General features: G+C 33.1%; 3 protein-coding genes across 3 annotated transcripts; 1 reads left to right on the top strand and 2 right to left on the bottom strand.

Moving 5' to 3' along the window:
- Positions 1-3544: 3544 nt before the first annotated feature.
- Positions 3545-4667, top strand: LOC131629904 (uncharacterized). Its single transcript, XM_058900707.1, has 4 exons — positions 3545-3793; positions 3891-4292; positions 4398-4443; positions 4537-4667. Exons 1-4 carry the CDS (start codon positions 3759-3761, stop codon positions 4540-4542), a joined length of 489 nt encoding a protein of 162 aa, XP_058756690.1. The 5' UTR covers positions 3545-3758; the 3' UTR covers positions 4543-4667.
- A 4600-nt stretch (positions 4668-9267) lies between these two features.
- On the bottom strand, positions 9268-14819 carry LOC131629853 (uncharacterized). Its single transcript, XM_058900653.1, has 9 exons — positions 14324-14819; positions 14128-14214; positions 13593-14037; positions 13111-13498; positions 12525-13053; positions 11215-12435; positions 10896-11114; positions 9934-10791; positions 9268-9845 (listed from the first exon to the last, which is right to left on the bottom strand). The coding sequence occupies exons 1-9, from the start codon at positions 14817-14819 to the stop codon at positions 9268-9270; spliced, it is 4821 nt and encodes a 1606-aa protein (XP_058756636.1).
- Positions 14820-15651: 832 nt separating this feature from the next.
- Positions 15652-18380, bottom strand: LOC131629903 (replication protein A 70 kDa DNA-binding subunit C-like). The gene is made up of 11 exons (XM_058900706.1): positions 17978-18380; positions 17628-17895; positions 17443-17533; positions 17235-17362; positions 17082-17154; positions 16846-16993; positions 16583-16740; positions 16366-16486; positions 16119-16289; positions 15977-16033; positions 15652-15897 (listed from the first exon to the last, which is right to left on the bottom strand). The coding sequence occupies exons 1-11, from the start codon at positions 18116-18118 to the stop codon at positions 15724-15726; spliced, it is 1530 nt and encodes a 509-aa protein (XP_058756689.1). The 5' UTR covers positions 18119-18380; the 3' UTR covers positions 15652-15723.
- Between the last annotated feature and the right edge of the window lie 487 nt (positions 18381-18867).

The raw sequence follows: 18867 nt of genomic DNA, 5'->3' as shown, positions 1-18867 counted from the left end.
CCCACAAGCACGTGGGTCTGTCTCCCCACGAGGACAGCTATTCTCCACCAAAATCCCACTTGCAAGGAGGAATGGGTGGGTTTCCAATTTCTCACGGCCCAAATACCATTCTGGATCCATCAGAGTCTTTTCCAATGAACCTTGAGGGCAAGGTTCTTGTTGGGCCCGGGAGTAATGATAAGAAGCGGCCCAATAGAATTAAAAAGAAGGCTGTTTGGCTAAAGGACTTCGTATGAACTAGGGAGGGAGGTCCATTTAGTATTTTTAATCAAGTTGTTATTTTATGTTTTTATCTTTTTCAGCCCATGGCCCATGTAGTAGATCAAACCCTACTACTATTTAAACATTGTATGCTGCCATATTATGTCAAGAAGAAAAGTTGATTTTATCTTATTGTCTTTTAATGCTTTCTAGATCTAGGGTTATTGAACACATATCTATCAGCCTCCTAGAAGAATGGTTAACTCATATATCACTTAACATCTAAATAATTCCATATTAAAGTAATGAAACAACAATAAAAGGATGTGTCCAACTACACAGAGTTGACAAAAAATGGTCATCAACACTAAATATAAGTTTGGTCTTATTTTGACATGTTAGCTAACAATAGATCATTCATAGGGTAATATAAGATAGTTGTTTTGCTACGGGTTTAGTTTTGTAGTGACACTGCCGCCGGAATTTTGTGCATATGACGAGAAAGTGACTCCACATAATGGAACGGTAATGAAAACAACTAAAGATTATTTTTATTTTTAATTTCCAAATCTTGGTAGTGTTCAAGTCTCCAAATTGATTAAAAAACAAATTCATTTTCTTCTTCATTCTTTTTCAAATTGATTCAAAACTCCATTAATCTTTCATGTTCATCCAAGGCAAAATAGATTATAGCCAAATCAAACACTAGCATACAAGCAAGCATATACACAGGAAAGATTACCGGTGGATTCACGGATCAGCGGGGCGGTTCCGATCTGACTTCGCGAGGAGGACGATCAAAGTTGTGTCGTGCGGCTGCGAGTTGCCTGGTGATGCTTCCTGTTGTGTAAATTTGAAGGGCAGCTCTGGTGATGCTTCCTGCTTGGTGTGCATTTTTATGTCATGGAGAGAAGACTAATGATTTCAAGGTCTCTCCACATCAGTGAAAGCTTATTTATCATGATTTCAAACATTCACTGTAGATTTGATAATGTGAAGAATGAGGGTAACAAGGATTTCCCTACCAACAGTTTGATTAATTGCTCTTGAAAATTTCTGGTTTTTTAAGTTATTTAAAGGGGGCTTAAAACCCCTGCAATCTATCTATTTTTAATTAATATTGACTTTAATTGACGTGGCGTTACACGTGGCGTGCCACGTAAGCCTCCGTTAGTTAAATTTAACGGGAGGGACTAAAAATAGGACGAAAAATATTGCGAGGACCATTGTTTGAAGAAAATTTTTGCAGGGACTAAAATTGAAAGTTGTCATATTTACAGGGACTAAAAACTTATTTAACCCAAAAAAAAAAAGAATCACCATTATCATCGAATATTCATAATCATATACAAAGCTCTTAAAACACAGTAATGGAGGAAAAACCTAGAGGAAGGTGATGATCCCTCTTTACCCTTCATGCATTAACACCTATATAAGAGTAGTTCCCCCTACCTAAATTTCCAGTAGCTAACAAGTTTGGTTATGGCTTTCTTCTTCTCCCTCAAGACCTTGTTCTCCTTCACTCACTCTTGCCTATTTTTCCCAGTTGCACAATTTCTAGGTATCAAACTTTTGGTTCATTCACTTTACCATATATATTTAACCTAATATCATTTTTAATAATACCACACTTTGCTCTCAATTTTTTTATTCTACTCCCACCCTCTAATTTCTTTTTAATTTTAATTTCTATCCACAATATCTCTATTTTCCTTATTTTTCTATTATTTTATTATTTAAGTCAAATAAAACTATAATAAATCCCAATAAATTTCATAAAACCATATTACACATAATATTACCGAAATAATTAAACAACAATAATAAAATACAATTAAACAATTTAATCAAATTTAGGGTATTACATATGACGTCTCAACTTTATATAAGTTGGTTGTCATACATTTTTCAATCACCCAAATATATAATAACCAAAATCTAGATCTAAAATATTTTTTTCCACTCATACTACTCTATTCTAATATGGTATCAACAAGCTAACTCAATGCACGAATGAGCACCATCCTATTTGTCACTAAGTGGTGGTACATTGTCTCACACTCAATAATTATATATTCACCTTATTAACGAAACATAATAAAATAAAGTTTATATTTCATTCCATACCGCTCTATTTTATTTCGTTCCATTAATTTTAAATACTCTAAACATCACACTTTTATTGAATTTGTGCAATATAACCCGATATTTTTTATAAATTATGAAAAAAGTTACAAAAACAACATATCATAAATAGTTTAATTGACACACATATACATATACAATATAGATTTTTTTAACGGTTTAAATAAAAAATCAAAATGTCAATTTATTCAAATTATTGAAATTACAAGTACTTAAGCTAATTTGTCTTCAAAATATAGGTAAAGTAATTTTTTTAGACATATCCCAACTCTTGAATTACCGAAAAAAATATGAAACTTTAAGAGATTAAAGACAGTGCATTGTGTAAAATAATTTTGTATTGTTATGTAACAAAAATTCATTAATTAGTCATGTGACACAACACAAGTAACTTAAAAACAAGGGTTAAATATATAAATCCCCCTGTAATATTAGCGAGTTTCCATTTAGCCCCCTATATATTTTTTTAATCACCCCCTTAACTTATGTAGATTCTCTCATTGCTGCCCCCTTCTGGCCATGTGGCATGGAATCTTTAGTTGAATTTGCTCGCGTGGCATTTTGATTAAATTGTTATGTTATTAAACTAGTAAAGGACCCGTGCGCTCGCACGGGTCACGTAAAGTCGGTATAAATATTTAATATATTTAATATGTTTATGGTTAAAGAATTCTAATAAAAGTTATAATAATTAAACAAAAAAAATTCGTAAATAATAATTAGCATATCCATATTAATTTAATGTATAAATTTTTATTTGTTTTCAATATGATATTAAAATTGGATAAAAAAGTTCATAGTATTATAAATAAATAATTATTATAAAAACAATTAAATAAATAAAGTTTTAGATACTGTAGAAATGATGTACTAATGTGAAATAGCGGGTCACGTAAAGTCGGTAGGAATAAACATTAAACAAAAAAAATTACGGTTAACGATTTATATAAAATAATATATTAATTAAGATAAACAATTTATTCGATGATAATTAAAAATTCAATATAAATTTAAATAGGTATTTTTAATTTGTTTTTTGCTATAAATATAAAGTCATGTTTGATGCACTAACATGTTTAATAATCTATGCAACGAAATAATTAAGTATTTGTATTACATTATATAATAAATATAAATCAATCAATTATTTTCCCACCCAATAAAATCATTTGACTTTTAGATTATGGTGTGAAATTAATTATTACTATTAAAAAGATATAATTAAATTTACTTCTGCATGTACAGAAAAAGGCATTTCAACAGTTTCCAAAAACTTGTGCACGTTTACCTACTGAAAGGAAGTCTAACAGGTAATGGGAGTTTGAGTATATATAGTACAAAGGACACAGTTTTTTTCCACTCTTCAAGTACCAAATCCTGAAACCTAATCCGTGAGTTGGAGATTTCACAAAATGGGTAGCTTCTCCCAAGTTGCAAAGGCTTGCAGGTACTCTTCGTTCTTTTTTTTCTGTAATCGAATCTCATTGTTTCGTTTGTTTGTTATGAAATGTCACTTTTGTTCATTATTTTTTCTGATTTTGCAGAACTATGAAATTTTTTGTTGTTCAAGACCCAGTCAAACGATTGGCGATTAAAAGGAGGATGAAGCAAAGATCGAAGATGTTGCGGATGAGTTTGAAGACGAAGAAAGAGCGGATTACCAAGTTGTGCACTGAGTGGGCTTTGCATGTGATGGATGGTGTTGCATGCGCCTGGCAAAGGGGAAGTAAGATTCAGAACATAGCAGGGGTGTGGCAGGATGAGATGCTTGGAATCAGGTGGTCGGGGAAGCATCAGGAATTGAGGGGTGGCTTGAGGTTCGCTGTACTTGAAGACGTGGATTTTTTAACGGATGTTCTGGGAAGTGTTGGACTGGAGATAAACCCCAGAATGATAGAAATATCGAACTCAGTGTATATTGGGAATTTTTTCTTTGAAAATGAAAGGTATAAGAATGTTATTATCCGATTTTCCGAAAAGGCATGCTATTAGGTTATATGAATTCAATTTAAATTTAAGCATTAAGTCTGTGTATGTTGTTTAAATGACAGAGAATGGATGATATGGACAGAGTTGGTGGAGAAGCTGAAAAGAATGGTTAGATATATGTTTTACGTGTTAAATTATTTGTTGCTGTCATTGTATGTTTCTGAAAGTTAACAGAAAAATTATCATTCTGTTGTATTGCAGGGTTAAAGAATATGTGTTGTTGGGTATTGATGGCTATGGTGAATGAAGAAGTGCAAAGTTTTGGAAGAACAGTAGATTGTTTTGGATGATGTTGTTGGGCTTTTTTTTTTTTCTATTTCAGTTGTATGTGGATTAATGTTATGTTTAAGACTTTTTGTGTTTGTTATTCATCAGTTTTCTTTGGATTGAAACAGCTAATGTTATCCTTGCTACTCTATAATTGCAATATAATAGTCATATGCTTTGCAACAATGTGGTGAAAATCAAATGGATGAGCATGGTTTAAAATTATCATTTATGTACTCCTGTTAGTATAATTTGGTTATGTTTAATATTTTACTTATTTTTCAACATAAACTTCAAGTTAATAGGAGAATGGGAACTCTGATATATATATTGAAATATGCACATAAGCATATCAGTATGGCTAATAAATCTTGAAACATGTATTATAGTTTAGTTAAGTATGTATACAAATATATATATAACTTCCCAATGTTTTTGAAACATATTAGTAAGTGTTGAAGAATAGTAATAAAAATGTTTTGTATAATATTAAAATTAGTGGGATCAATAAGCAAAGTAATATTAGAAACTATAAATTTCATATTAGATTGTAAAATTAATTTTTATTTAATAGGCGAGTGGAAAAAAAACAACTTGTCAACTTTTCTTAGTAAAAGATATTCTTTTGTGTAATTAATATTTTTAAAAGAATTATATATGGATTATTTATCAACTATTATTTGCATAAACTTTAAATTATGAATAATATATATGTTGATAAACACACATAAGGATGTCAATATGTGTAAAAAATATTGTAACATGAATTATAACTGAGTTAATTATGTATAAGAAAAGATATATAAATTCCTATTGTTTTTTTAATATGTCACAAAGTGTTGAAAAATAATAAAAATAGGTTGTTGAAATTTATTTCCATAGGATTTTAAAATTAGTGGGATGAATAAGCTAAGTAATATTATAAAATATTATTTTATTAAACTATTTAGTAATTAATTTACAATAGATGTGTGAGTTGAAACCAACATCTTGACAATAATCATATATTGAATATTTATCTACAAATATTTACATAAATTTTTAATTATTATAACATTGGTTTGATTTATTAAATGTGATTTTAAAAAATAAATTTTTGAAATAAAGTAGGATTGATAGAAACTATTTTTTGTTCCTAAAAAGTGGATTTTAATAAAAAATATATAATGTTATGTTTTTTAAAACACAGCAAAAATTAGAAAAGAGTAAGTAATAAAAAAAACAAAGGAAATCTAAATAAAACTAACGTGTACTGCATGGAATAGGTAGAGTTTAAAAAAAGTATATGCATGTATGTTTAGATTTAAGAGATAGAGATAAATTAAATGGCTTTCTTTTCGTTAGACTACAAAGTGTTGTTTTCAAATTAATTAGTAAATGTTTTGGTTACACGGGGGATCATAGGTAACAGTCATTATTGATTGAGATAGGGGTCATTTACTGAATAAGTCTAGGGAAAAGAAAAAGGAAACGTGCAAAGTTGAGTTATAACATATTTTGAACTGTTTACATTACACAACTTCTCTCCTTCTCATTCCAGTCTTTATCAAAACACTTACATCACTTCTGGAGATAGCAACAGTCTTCGACGATGAGGTTTGGAAGAAAGCCAGCGTATGGGTGGTTTCCAGATGAGGAAGAAGAAGTTATCAGGTTAGATACATGAATTCCTATTTAATTTATTTGTTTTGGCATAAAGTTCATGTGCGATCTAGTTAGGTTTTAGGGTTTTTTTTTATTTCTGATGCATGCTAAAATAGATTTGTTTGATTAAAAGATCATGATGTGAATGGAGTTTACTGTTTAATATTTCCCAGATCAGGTCTTCGAAACGTTGTGGGGGGTCAAGTTGTATTGCAATTTTTGTTTGCCTGATTCTGTTAATCTATGAAGCATAGGTGTTTTATTCTGGGCCAATAGTGTGGTGTTATATATATTTTAAAGTTGTTAATCTTTCAAATATTCCCTGTACATGGTATATTTGGGGTGTTAATCCGTATTTGGGATTAATAATGTGCTCATGCAACTATAATTTTTCTTTCAGTGAGGAGGAAGCAATGAACGAAATTCAAAAACTCGTAGGTGAGGTTGAAGATGGCTCAGCTTCACAATCATCTGTCAGGTCGGTGAGAAAGGGTAAAGCAAATTCTAAGAAATCTGTTAGATTTGCAGAAACTTGCAACAATGTCCCTGCAGTTGTTCCAAATGTCAACAATACTGTTGTTCCTATGAGTAGTGTGAAGCTTGAAGAAGTTGATGTCCCCCTTGTCTCTGCGAACGATAATGTACAGACTAACAAAAAAACTGAGAAGTCAAAAACTGTTGTTGATAAAACAGTTGGGAAGAAAGCAGCTGAAGTTGAGAGGAGGAGTAATAGCAAAAATCTTGGAAGGACTGCCAACTTAAGATCTGTTACAGATGGGAGTGAGAGGAGCACAATGAAACTTGCGAAGAAGGGGAAAAATGTTTCAAATGTTAGGATAAGAATGTGGGGAGGAAAGCCAACATACTGCTGGGATATTGCTATAAAGAATTCAAGAGTAAAAAAGGATAATGTCCAGGTAAGCATACTGAAAATCGACCTCATATTTTAATACTTTGCAGATCTCAAGTGTTTATTCAATGAAAATTTGTGTTGTTGCAGCATTTCCCTAAGCAGATAGCAATAGACTGCTTGGCAAGTAATCAGAAGGAGGTAACTATTAGAGATTGTGATTTGAAACAACAATTCAAGTGTACTGTGAAGACGGCATACCGCAACGGGGCTCCGAGTCCGGCTGAGAAATACATGACTAAAGGATGGTACGACTATGTGAAGACCAAGGGGTTCAAGAAAGGCGACACACTGACTTGTCAGTTGGCGAGACATGGCACTTTCATTTATGTTACGATGAAGAAGAAGTGATGGGGCTGTTGAAAGGTGGTGGAAGTACTTTGCTTTTTTTGTCTGTTGTTGAAGTAGTTTCAAAGACCAAAGTCTTTGAATTTTTTGTATCTGGTGGTGACTTTTATAACTTATCTGAACAATGTTTTTTGTTTCCCCTATGGGTTGGTACTTTGCTCTAATGTTGAATGACTTTATCAAGACTACTATTATGGCACATGCTAAATTTTGAATGGTTATATGTTTTGCAAATCCTTGTGTTCTACATACTTCATGGTTGCTCCTTTACATTGGCCATCATGATTGGATCATGTGTGTTAAAATAGTTTATTTACATGAATTATATATGAAATGTTTTTTTAAGAAATTTTGTTTGATAAACAATTTACCATGTTAAAACCAAATTACACTTTATAAAGAATACATATTATACAATCAGCTTATATATATAGCAACTTCAATTTATGTAGGCAAACATATTTATTAAATGTATGGAAGGAAATATAGTGTCATGTATATTTAAAGGTCTGATTTGTAACATCTACTAACTACTAAAAAAATTGCAATAATTAATTTTTTGTTGTTAAAACTCGTTTACCAAACATGCTGGATATTTGTACATATAAAAAATGTAGGCCCATCAGTGTTGTCTGGCCCAAAAAATAAGGGTTATCACTATCTATCTATATATAGAATTTTTTGTCATAATGCATCAGAATTGAGGTCCTTATAAAATTTAATTCTGATATGGTGAAGTGGGGAGTTCCATTCGTCCCTTCTCCATCAAGCAGGTAAGTATAATTTGCATGCATGTTGTAATATAATAAATGGATTCCCCTGTTTTCTAAAATCTTTGCTTAATAGCAGTGTTATTCTTTACAATTTGTGTTTCAGTGATCCTGAGAGAGACAGTCTTGAATGGGCTCATAACATTAACAAAGAGTTTGAGCAAGAGCAGGAAAAGATGTTTGAAACACTCATAAAAGATGGGTTTCTTACTGAAGCTGAGTGCATGGCTGATCACACCGGGGAGGTAAAGTGGAAATCTAATATCACAGAAGCGAACATGCGAGGCCAAAATGCTCTGGTAAGTTCAAAACCCAGTTAAATCCACTGCCGTATATAGATCTATATATATCGTGGGTTAATAAGTAGAAAGTTATAATGCAGAATATTCCAATGGAAATATCAAGGACATGTTTTCGTAAAGACCAAAATGCAATAAGGATGGTAGATCTTATTGACGGAAAGGGATATCACTGTCGTATTCTTAAGGCTGGCAGGAATGAGTATGAGAAACGTATTGGAGTTGGTTGGTACGAATTTGCAAAGTCAAAAAATCTTCAAGTTGGAGATTTCATAGAATTCTCCATGATTCCATTTTCAGATCTGATGTTTGCGTTCTTGGGGAAAAAAGTAGCTGATTAGGATGTAAAGATGTTACTTGTAGCTTTAAATTTGTTGTTGATGGTACTTAGATTGTAATCACAGATGGCTCTGTAATGGATTTAAATTATGGTTATCAACGTGAATATTTTTACTATGCTAAGCTTTGAATTGTTGATGTTCTACAATCATTGATATTATGGCAGCTATAATTCATCGTAAGTCTTCAATCCAGTTGTACAGATGAAAATAAATTATCAGTATGCAAAGATGATATCAAATCTTCCATTCATGACAGTTAATAAGTTGTTTAAGTTGTAAGCTAATTTTAGGCAACTGAGCACAAAACATATACCAATAACAACAGGTCCATAAATATTGCAAAAACTTATAGACTACACATTTTCAAACACTTCTTTGAAGACAACATTTGTTGTGGTGGTCAATGGAAGTTTCTCCTTATCATGGATCAAGATTTTAAGGCCTTTTCTGCTCTTTACTCTTGAAACTGCAACATATAACTGGCCATGGCTGAATACGCTCCTCGGTAAATATATGCCAACATGATCCAAAGACTGACCTTGAGATTTATTAATAGTCATAGCATAACAGACTGTTATAGGAAACTGTCTTCGTGTCATCCTGAATGGCCATGGCGTCTGCGTTGGAGTAATGTCCATTCGGGCAATATAAATGATACCGCCGATGTTCTTGCCTGAAATGATTTTAGCTTCGATGACATGATCAGCCAATCTTGTAACGATTAGACGTGTTCCATTGCATAAGCCTTCTGCTTGATCAATATTCCTGAGCAGCATGATTGGAGTATTTACTTTCAATCTGATCCTATGATTAGGAAGTCCCGACGTTCTCAGTCCATTCAGAAACTCAGGAGTTAAAACATCAAAACATTCATTGCCATCACCATCATGCGTGTCGACTGAATCAGAGCTTAGGTATTCTTTTTCATCCCCTGAAAATGCAGTGCCTTTATATTATGATCTCTTAAAGATGGAAGTGAAAAATCGTCGGATAAATTTTCACAAAAAATTAAATATTACCTGGAAGATTGTCTAATACATAGTGATTTATTTCATCTACTGTCTCAATTGTTCCAGCCAATATTGCCCTTGACTGCAGAAAAGCTACATTATTGAATTTAGCTTCAAAATTTGGATAAGTGTTTTCGAATATGGCTCGAAGGGGATCATCGAAATTAGATATCAAAATATCTGCTGGGATATCAATATCAGCATAGCCATCGTTAGGTTCTGCCAGTTTTCCATCTCCAACTTTTAATATCCAATTTGAAAACCGTTCTAACTCGGATGCCGATATGGTCGTCCCAGATTGCTGAAGCCTCATGTTTTTTGTAAGTTTCAGAACCTTACAATGATCCCAAATGTATGATGAATTGATAGTTGCATGAATTATATCTGAACGGCTGCCTCTTGGAATAACCGGTAGAATCTGTCTGAAATCCCCACCAAACACAATTACCTTCCCACCAAATATTTTATCAGATGACCTGGTTCCACCCATGATATCTCTGAGTGTTTTATCCAAAGCCTCAAAACAAAATTTGTGACACATGGGAGCTTCATCCCAAATTATCAATTTAGATAATTTTAGCATGTTACCCCTGTCACTACCCTTGTTAATGTCGCATGTCGAAGATTCAAGTGTGGGGATCGGAATTTTAAATTTCGAATGTGCCGTTCGACCACCGGGGAGCAAAAGGGATGCAATACCTGAAGAGGCAACTGTCAAGCATATTTGTCTTCTTGATCTTATGTAGGAAGCTAATGTTCTCCACATGTATGTTTTCCCTGTACCGCCGTATCCATACAAAAAGAATACCCCTCCGTTCTGGGTATCAACAGCTGTCAAGATTTGTTTGAACACATCTCTTTGTTCATCTGAAATAAAGTCAACACATAATTTAGATGCTTCATATTAGAAATATAAGTTTCTAAGTTATATGAAATTCTTCTGCCTAATTGATGTTAACTACTATTTACACCTGTGAGGTTATTATACAGCGTATTAAACTGTTGAAGTTGTTCAGCAGGATCGTAGTTTCTCTCTTCGTAAATTAAATTATTTCCAAGCTCCTCATTTATGTAACCATGTGGTTTTGGCATTCCAGGAAAATCACTTAAACTCTTTCTACTGCGTTGGAGAAGTTTTTCAATTTCAATCAACGTCAGATTGAGAATTTCTTCATTTGTTAGGCGCAGATCTGTTAAATGAACAAAAATAAATAAATCGCTGGTAAATATTGGAATAGCATAGTAATATTATGTGTAATTAATTACTGTGATCATATTTTTGTAATATACCTCTGTTGTTTGCAATCCTTTGCTGAGAATACAGAATTCCATCAGATAACAGATGTTGAGTTTTACTCCATACATGCTTTGGCCTATTAATGCTACTTGACAATAACATGTGAACAAAAAGTAATCTCAAATAATGTCCAGAACCCCAATGAAATGCTTCTGTTATTGCAGCTATGAATTCTCGATCATCCCCAATAAATCCCATAGCAAAACATGCATCACGGAAAGTATCGTACCTAACATTGTTTACTGTCTTTATTTCATCGTAGCTTTTCGGCCCTTTCACATGTGTTAGCATCATCCTTAGATAGTACAACTCCCCGGTAGTTGGAGGAACCCAAATTAGTCTTCCAATTGTGTATCCCTTTTGTCTGGGTTTCCACTCTCTTTTTTTCTTAACGTATACAAACTTTGAAACAAAATTGCTATACGTTAGTTGGCGCGCTTCGTCGTATTTCTTGTTTGCTTCAAACCATGAAGTGAACATCGACTCAGTAACGCTCGGTTTATCAAGGACTTTGGTAATGGGACTGACATCAGTATAAAAAACAGAATTTTGTCCCTCCCCATGAAAGTGAAGTCTTTCTACAGCTGGTTTTCTTCCATGAATGGAAAAACCATAAATTCTCCAAGCAGCTTCACTTGGAGAAACGTACCTACAGTCAATATACTGCTTTATTTCATCGACGGTTTCGTGTTGCGAAACAGATCCATCTTCATTCATGACAATTGCAGCAGTTATTCTGTCGTATCCTTTGTTGATGTATTTAAACAAATATTTGACGGATGTGCTTTGATTGCACCATTCCATATTAATATGAGCTCTGTACTTCAACAATAACTTTGCATTGTAAGGAACAACAAATCTGTTATCAATCTCAATTCCATTCTTAGAAACTGTGTGTCCGTTGTCCCTTCGTCTATACACCGGATATCCATCTTGATCAACGATCGTATCACGTCTGAAATCTTTAGGGAAGTATTTAGAACATTTTCCTTCCTTCATACACGTAGAATTACGAAAAGCATTTCCGCAAGGTCCGTGTATCATGTGAGATTTGACCAAGTTATATAACTCTTCGTCGGTGTCTTTGTTTGGTATTTCTGCTGATATGATACGATCAATGTCAGCGGGTGTTGGGTACTTGCTCGACGGATGAAGGAAAATTAATATGTGCGCATGGGGCAACCCTCTTTTTTGGAACTCAATTGTGTACATATCTACAAATATAAAATGAACATATTAGCCTATAACATTACATTAAAAATGAATAAGGAAGTTAAATTAATCAAACTTACAAATTACTTACACGCAAGAACCTTTCCCATGATACTCTTTTTAGTCAAATCGGACAGTAACGAATCAAATTTCAATTTGAAGATTCTTGTTATGAGATCCGGACGATCAGACGCTTTCAGATTTGTAGAACTTAATACGCGCTGTATTTCTGGCCAATTGGGATTACATGTGAATGTAATAAACAAATCAGGAAATCCAACATAACTACAAATTGCCATGCCATCGAAATATAACTGATCCATAAATCTACGGCTTCCAACATACGACGAAGGTAGGACAACTCTTTTCCCTGTAGCTGCACCACGTGTATGTCCATTTGTCCTAGCATCTGCAAGATGATCATACTTCCCTACTCGTAGTTTTGACTGATTCTTTCTTAACCATCGAAGTCTCTCGGATTCCATCATTGTAAAACCATCTACCAAAAACTGTTGAAATAACCTCCTTGACCTGAGAATTGTCTGTGCCTCGTTTTTTCTTGACTGAATCCTAAAGGCGAACCACTCTCTGATTGTAAGTCTGTTTCTCTTGGTTGCATCCTCCCATGGAACATCGTCAATTTCCGATACCGTGGTCGTTGTTTCTGCATTACGGACCGCTGTAGATCCTTTATTGCGATGCCGTATGTTTGGTCTGTAACCATCTTCGCCGTAAGGGAAAAGTAAAGGATATTGAAAACCCAAATAAGAAGTGTGATATTCATCTATTCTCTGAAGTTGGCCACATTGTTTTTGCATTATAATATCCCTTTTTTCGGCAGTATCAACATCACCAACAATGAGAGCAGCAACTTCTGAAACTGTTGGTTGATTATATATTCTTCCATCATTTTGACGATCAGAAATGAGACGGAGTTTTAGATCTGCAACATTTCCTTGAGAAAGTATGTCCCTTGCCATCTTGAATGACTGAGCATGAACATTATGTTCATATAACATTGAAGACAACTTTTCAACTATATTAATATCAACTCCGTCCCTTTTTCTGCAAAACATCCAACATATAGAGTTCAGAATGTTGAGAATTGCAACAACAAAATAATATACAGTGTTGAAACAAAGATGTATAAAGTAAAAACCTGAAAATATCAAATCTATTCTGAACTTCATGTTCAGTATCGTATATATATAGTTGGGCAAAACGGGCCTTTTCACCTGGCAAAGGTAACATGCTGCCTATACGATGACATGTTTGACCTTGAATACGATAGTTAGGGGGACCTCTACCATTATTAAATCTGTTATCCATTTTAGCACCCGGAGAAGTAAATGCGAACATCATATTGTAAAGACGAATCTGTTGTTGGAATATTTTTGATTCACTTTCGTTTTGTTCAAACAACAGGCTCTGCAATACGGGTGGAGGTTGTCTCAACAAAGGTATTTGAACCTTTCCTTCTCCACAACACATTGAGAACTTAGGATTAGCAGAATGTCGAGACTTGTTTTTCCTCTCCATATACCACATATTTGCACCACATTGCTGACACTCACATGATGGGTCACCTAAATCGTAGTATTCTCCTAAACAAAAATGTACAGTTGTCAGGTAAAATAACATAATAGATAATGATTTTTTAAATAAAGAAACATATCAATAAAATAAAATACAACCTGATCTTTGAACATCTACTTCTTCAATGTCAGTGTCAAAACCTACTTCATGCTCGTCGTTTGAATAGTTGGAAACTGAACTGCAGGCTACAGCAGCATATAATAATATGAGTTAGAAAATATTATGTTATTATATTTGGTTAAGTGTAAGAACATTCAAAATCGGTTAATAATCCATCACAATAAAGATACTAACCATCTGAAGAATTACCGGAACCTTCATCCCCTTCACTGTCATCTTGGAAAAGTTCGTTGGTGCTGGAATCTGGATTAGGTGTATGGCTTGAAGATGCCGTCGCACCGCTCATAAACTGGTTATCAAATCTCCTTCTGAGGTTAACTCCTAAATTGTTAATGTTCTTTACAGAAACAACTCTTGGGCGTTTTTTTGCTAATGAACTTGGCAATGTATTCAATGTTGATACATTGTGAGTTTTCTGCTGTGTATTTCGATCAGTTATGGTGGAACTTGGAATATTTGGAGAAATAGAAGATAGTGGTAATCTGAAATGCGAAGATATAGTATCAGCAGGGGGTTGAGTTTGACATGCATTTTCTTTGTTCATTGCCGCCAATGCCTTGGCTCTCTTAGCTCGTAGAACACGAATTCTATGATGTCTAGCATCAAATTGCCTTTTTCTTCTGATAACATTCATGAAGTGATCATGCTCATCGCTTTGTTTCTTTTCCATGATTTCTTACTTTGAAGATACAATCATTCTGCAAAATATGGATGAATATGCAGGGAAGCATGAAATATATAGACAAAGACTCCCTCCAAACTATTTGTTTATGGAGGGAAATAGCTGAATATGAAAAGTTTATGTCATCTCCCTATTTTATGCAGTTAAAAATATTGTGACTTAATCATTAAATAAGCAAAAAATGAATGCACCAAGCAACCATAATTGCCTGAAGCGTGCACAAATAAGATGAGAATGTAGTGCAAGCTACTGTTCATATGTCAGGTAGGTATGATGGTTGACATGATGCTGGTGCAGTTTTCAAGAGCGACATTAAAAAATTTGTAAAACACATTTGGTGAGGTTATATTTAAATAATGCATGCAGTATTCAAATCAAGTTGCCAAAATTACATTGCCAAAATTTGTAAAACATTACTGTAAATAACATTGCCAAAATTATGGTTTAATGAAAAAATACTGTGCAAATCAAAGCGATTCTGATATATAATTTATTATTCAAAAATTAATTTTCACTTGCAGGTAAGAAGAAATATCATGTAGGATGGTTTACCACTAATTTGTTTCCAAATAATATGGATCGTTTGTATAATCGGACAACATATCACGCAATATTAAACACAAACAACAGTTAATATACTTAGCATTGTATAATCGGGCAATATATCATGCAATATTAAACACAAACAACATACCATACACCATTGCTACAGAGAAATTATAAGAAAACCAAAATGATAATTGATATTTGATATCGTATGACAAAATGATAATTGATATTTAATCCATGGATCATAACTCGTGTATCTTGTACCAAAACATTAAAACAACTGTCAAGAAAATATCACAAAATAACAATAATGATGGAAATTAAAGTGGTTCTGGTGGAGTCTTCATGCATCCGATTCAATCTTAACTTTCTTTGCAGGCTTGGTTCCTGAGAGCTGGGTAGTACCATACGCTTGTAATTCGGAATCTTCAGCATCAAGATAAACAGGACTTCCTTTGGATGGAGTATTGGTCACTTGTTTATCAGGATCATTTTCTCCATATGCCGACAACGACTCCTGGAAGAAAACAAATTAACAGTAAGTATAAAGAAAATACTGTAATTAACAGGCTAAAGTTTAGTCAACATTAACATACAATGGATTCATCAACACGATCAACAACTGGGTTTTGGTTTAAAGATTTGCTATCTCCCTGCAAATCAGATATTGAGATGAAGATTAAGATACAAATATTGATAAATAGACATATGTAGATGTGCAAAGAAAAATTTCCATACTTCATCAGTAATATAATCTTTCTCAATTTCCTTTACAAACTCTTCATCATAGGAAAGTTTCCAAACAGATGCTTGGCCAAATGTTGGCTGAACTTTAGCCCTAAACGCCATCTTTTTACCAAGTAGCATGTCAAGATCATCTGGATATATCATTGGGTCGTCGTCACCTTCCTGCACATTAAATTCAATGTAAGTACTTCATTCATATACAAATAAACATTAAAATAGGTAATGAATTAAAATGAACCTCAAGCATTGCTTTATAAATACTATCAGCAGACTTTCCAATAATGTCGGCACAGTCAGAGTCCCAAAACACAAAGCGAAATTTGGAATCACCATCAACCACATATATGTCAACTCGATACCTTTTTACATAAATGCATAGGAAAATAAAATTAGAACACTACAAATATTGAATAATGGCAAATGAATTAATCTGATTAAAGGTTGAAAAATACAACCTCGGTATGGCATGTTCTACATTCTGTCCACATGAACATTTGTATGGATTGTTCACATCAGATGCCTTTAGAGAACATTTAGTACACCCATAATAAAACCAACCGTGTTTTGAGACAAAAAATCTTTGAGTTGTTCCAACAGTAACGCATAACATGTCCTAAGATACAATAAGTTGAATATAAAAAAATGCAACACTCTAACAAAAATCATCTGTATAAAATAATATTGATCTTACTATTTGAAATTTGTTATAACCATGTACCTGTTTCACCTTGCAAAGTTCACTGAGAGAAATACACTTGGCCTTATGAACGAAACTTTCGACTGGGGTGAATTGAGAGGCACCAGACCAAAGAGACATTCCCTTCGAAGACTGCGAAGGCTTTTCAGTCTGCTCATTTGACGGTAACCTGAAACATTGAACCAAAAATGAATGTAAATGATGATAAATTTTAAGGGAGCTTATTATACTTTAAGAATATAACAATTTGTGTATACTTTGATAAATACTCAGTTATCTCTGGAATGTCTTCGTTAATAAGCAACTTAGATCCACTCCAACCATTTGAGACTGAAAAAGACCAAAAATAGAGTATCAAATTTATTGCTCTGCGAATAGTATTTGAAAAATAGGAGATTATTGATACAAACCTTGTGATTCCTTTATCATTGCATGAGTTAGTATTATTACAATAGCACCACTGTTTTTTTCGTCGTGGTAGAAGTCCAAAAATTTTGTTCCGTAGCTCTCCCATAATGTGCAGTTAACAATGACTCCTCTGCAGAAATAAACATAAAAAATATCAATAAGATAATAATGATGGAACACAGTTGTAATATTTGAATTGAGATAATTTACTTCAAGTCTTTAAGACTCAGTGAAACAAATGATTTTTTTCCAGAATTGTTGTATTGAAAATTGTTGATTTCTTGAACCACACCAATGATATCTACAAAACATAGTAAGAGAGAAAGTTAAAATCAACTTCTGTAATAATAAACAACATTGTAGTATGAAGAAATCAAATGACCTAATATATTTACCTTCAAGTCGGTTCATCTCACAATTTCCTCCAAGAATATCATTAAAGTCTTTGAAAAAAAATCTTTTGGGAGGAAGGTTCTGAATTTCAACTTCCTTAACAGTTGTACCACCAATAAACACAAATTTCTTGTCGTGATCACAAAGCTTCCACTGAAAATCGTTTTCATAAACAGTTCCATTGTTGATTATGCAAGACATGTTTTCGCGTATTCTTGCTTTCCATTTTGGTGTGTGGTCAGAACGAATCAAAACTTGTATCCTATCACCCTGACGATGACAAACAACAACAATATCATAACTGAAAAATATAATAACCTAATAAACTTGTTGAGAGAATACGGATCATTACCGATACGTCCATTAGAACCATCTCCAGATGCTCCTTACCCTTGCTGTTGATAACACTCCAAAAATCAACAACTCGAACGGCCAATCTCCATGTTTCTTTTGAATCGTTGAGATCCTTAATCGGGGAAAACTTTCTGCTCATATTCTGTTGAGAAAAGTAGTGGAAGAAACAGAACTCTATCAGTAAGGTTGAATGAAGAAAAAATAATGGAAATGGTGAAGGTGAAGAGAAACCCTACCGCTCCACTGCTGTTTGAAAAATGAGAATAGGGAGATGGAAAAGTTTACACATGCAGTGGTTAGACTTGATACGAAAATATATAGACATAGGGAGAAATGATGAAAAGTTTGTTTATCATAAATATGTATGTTCCACTTGCAGCTAAATTATAGAGTGCAGTACACGTTTTTGCATATTCCAATAAATAACTTTTGCATTAAGTAAAGTGTGGGAATGTAATGATGATTAAATGTAAAATTACGCTCAGGGGTATGCAAAACCATGTTTTATTGTTTGTCATTAGGGTAATTAAGGCAATTTGGTAGTAATTCATTTTTATATATTAAAATAGATGAATGATGCGTTTTTTTTTTATTTTTATAATTTGATGATTTAATTATTTATTTTATTTTTGACAAATATAATTTAAGGTTAAATATGTATTTGGTCCCTATAAATATCTCAATTTTGATTTTTAGTCCCTATAACTGCATGCAAAAGTAATTTTATAGGGACTAAAAGTCGACATTTTTTTATAGGGATTAAAAGTCATTTTTAGTAATTCTATAGGGACTATAAACATATTTAACCCTATAATTTAATATAAAACTATGTTTTGTAGTGTACCGAGTTCGTTTCTCTTGCAGTACACATTAGAATTTAATGGGTTA

Source organism: Vicia villosa, unplaced genomic scaffold (genome assembly GCF_029867415.1).
Source record: "Vicia villosa cultivar HV-30 ecotype Madison, WI unplaced genomic scaffold, Vvil1.0 ctg.000621F_1_1, whole genome shotgun sequence".
In the NCBI taxonomy this organism is placed as follows: Eukaryota; Viridiplantae; Streptophyta; class Magnoliopsida; order Fabales; family Fabaceae; genus Vicia; species Vicia villosa.
This window is presented reverse-complemented; position numbering and strand designations above follow the sequence as displayed.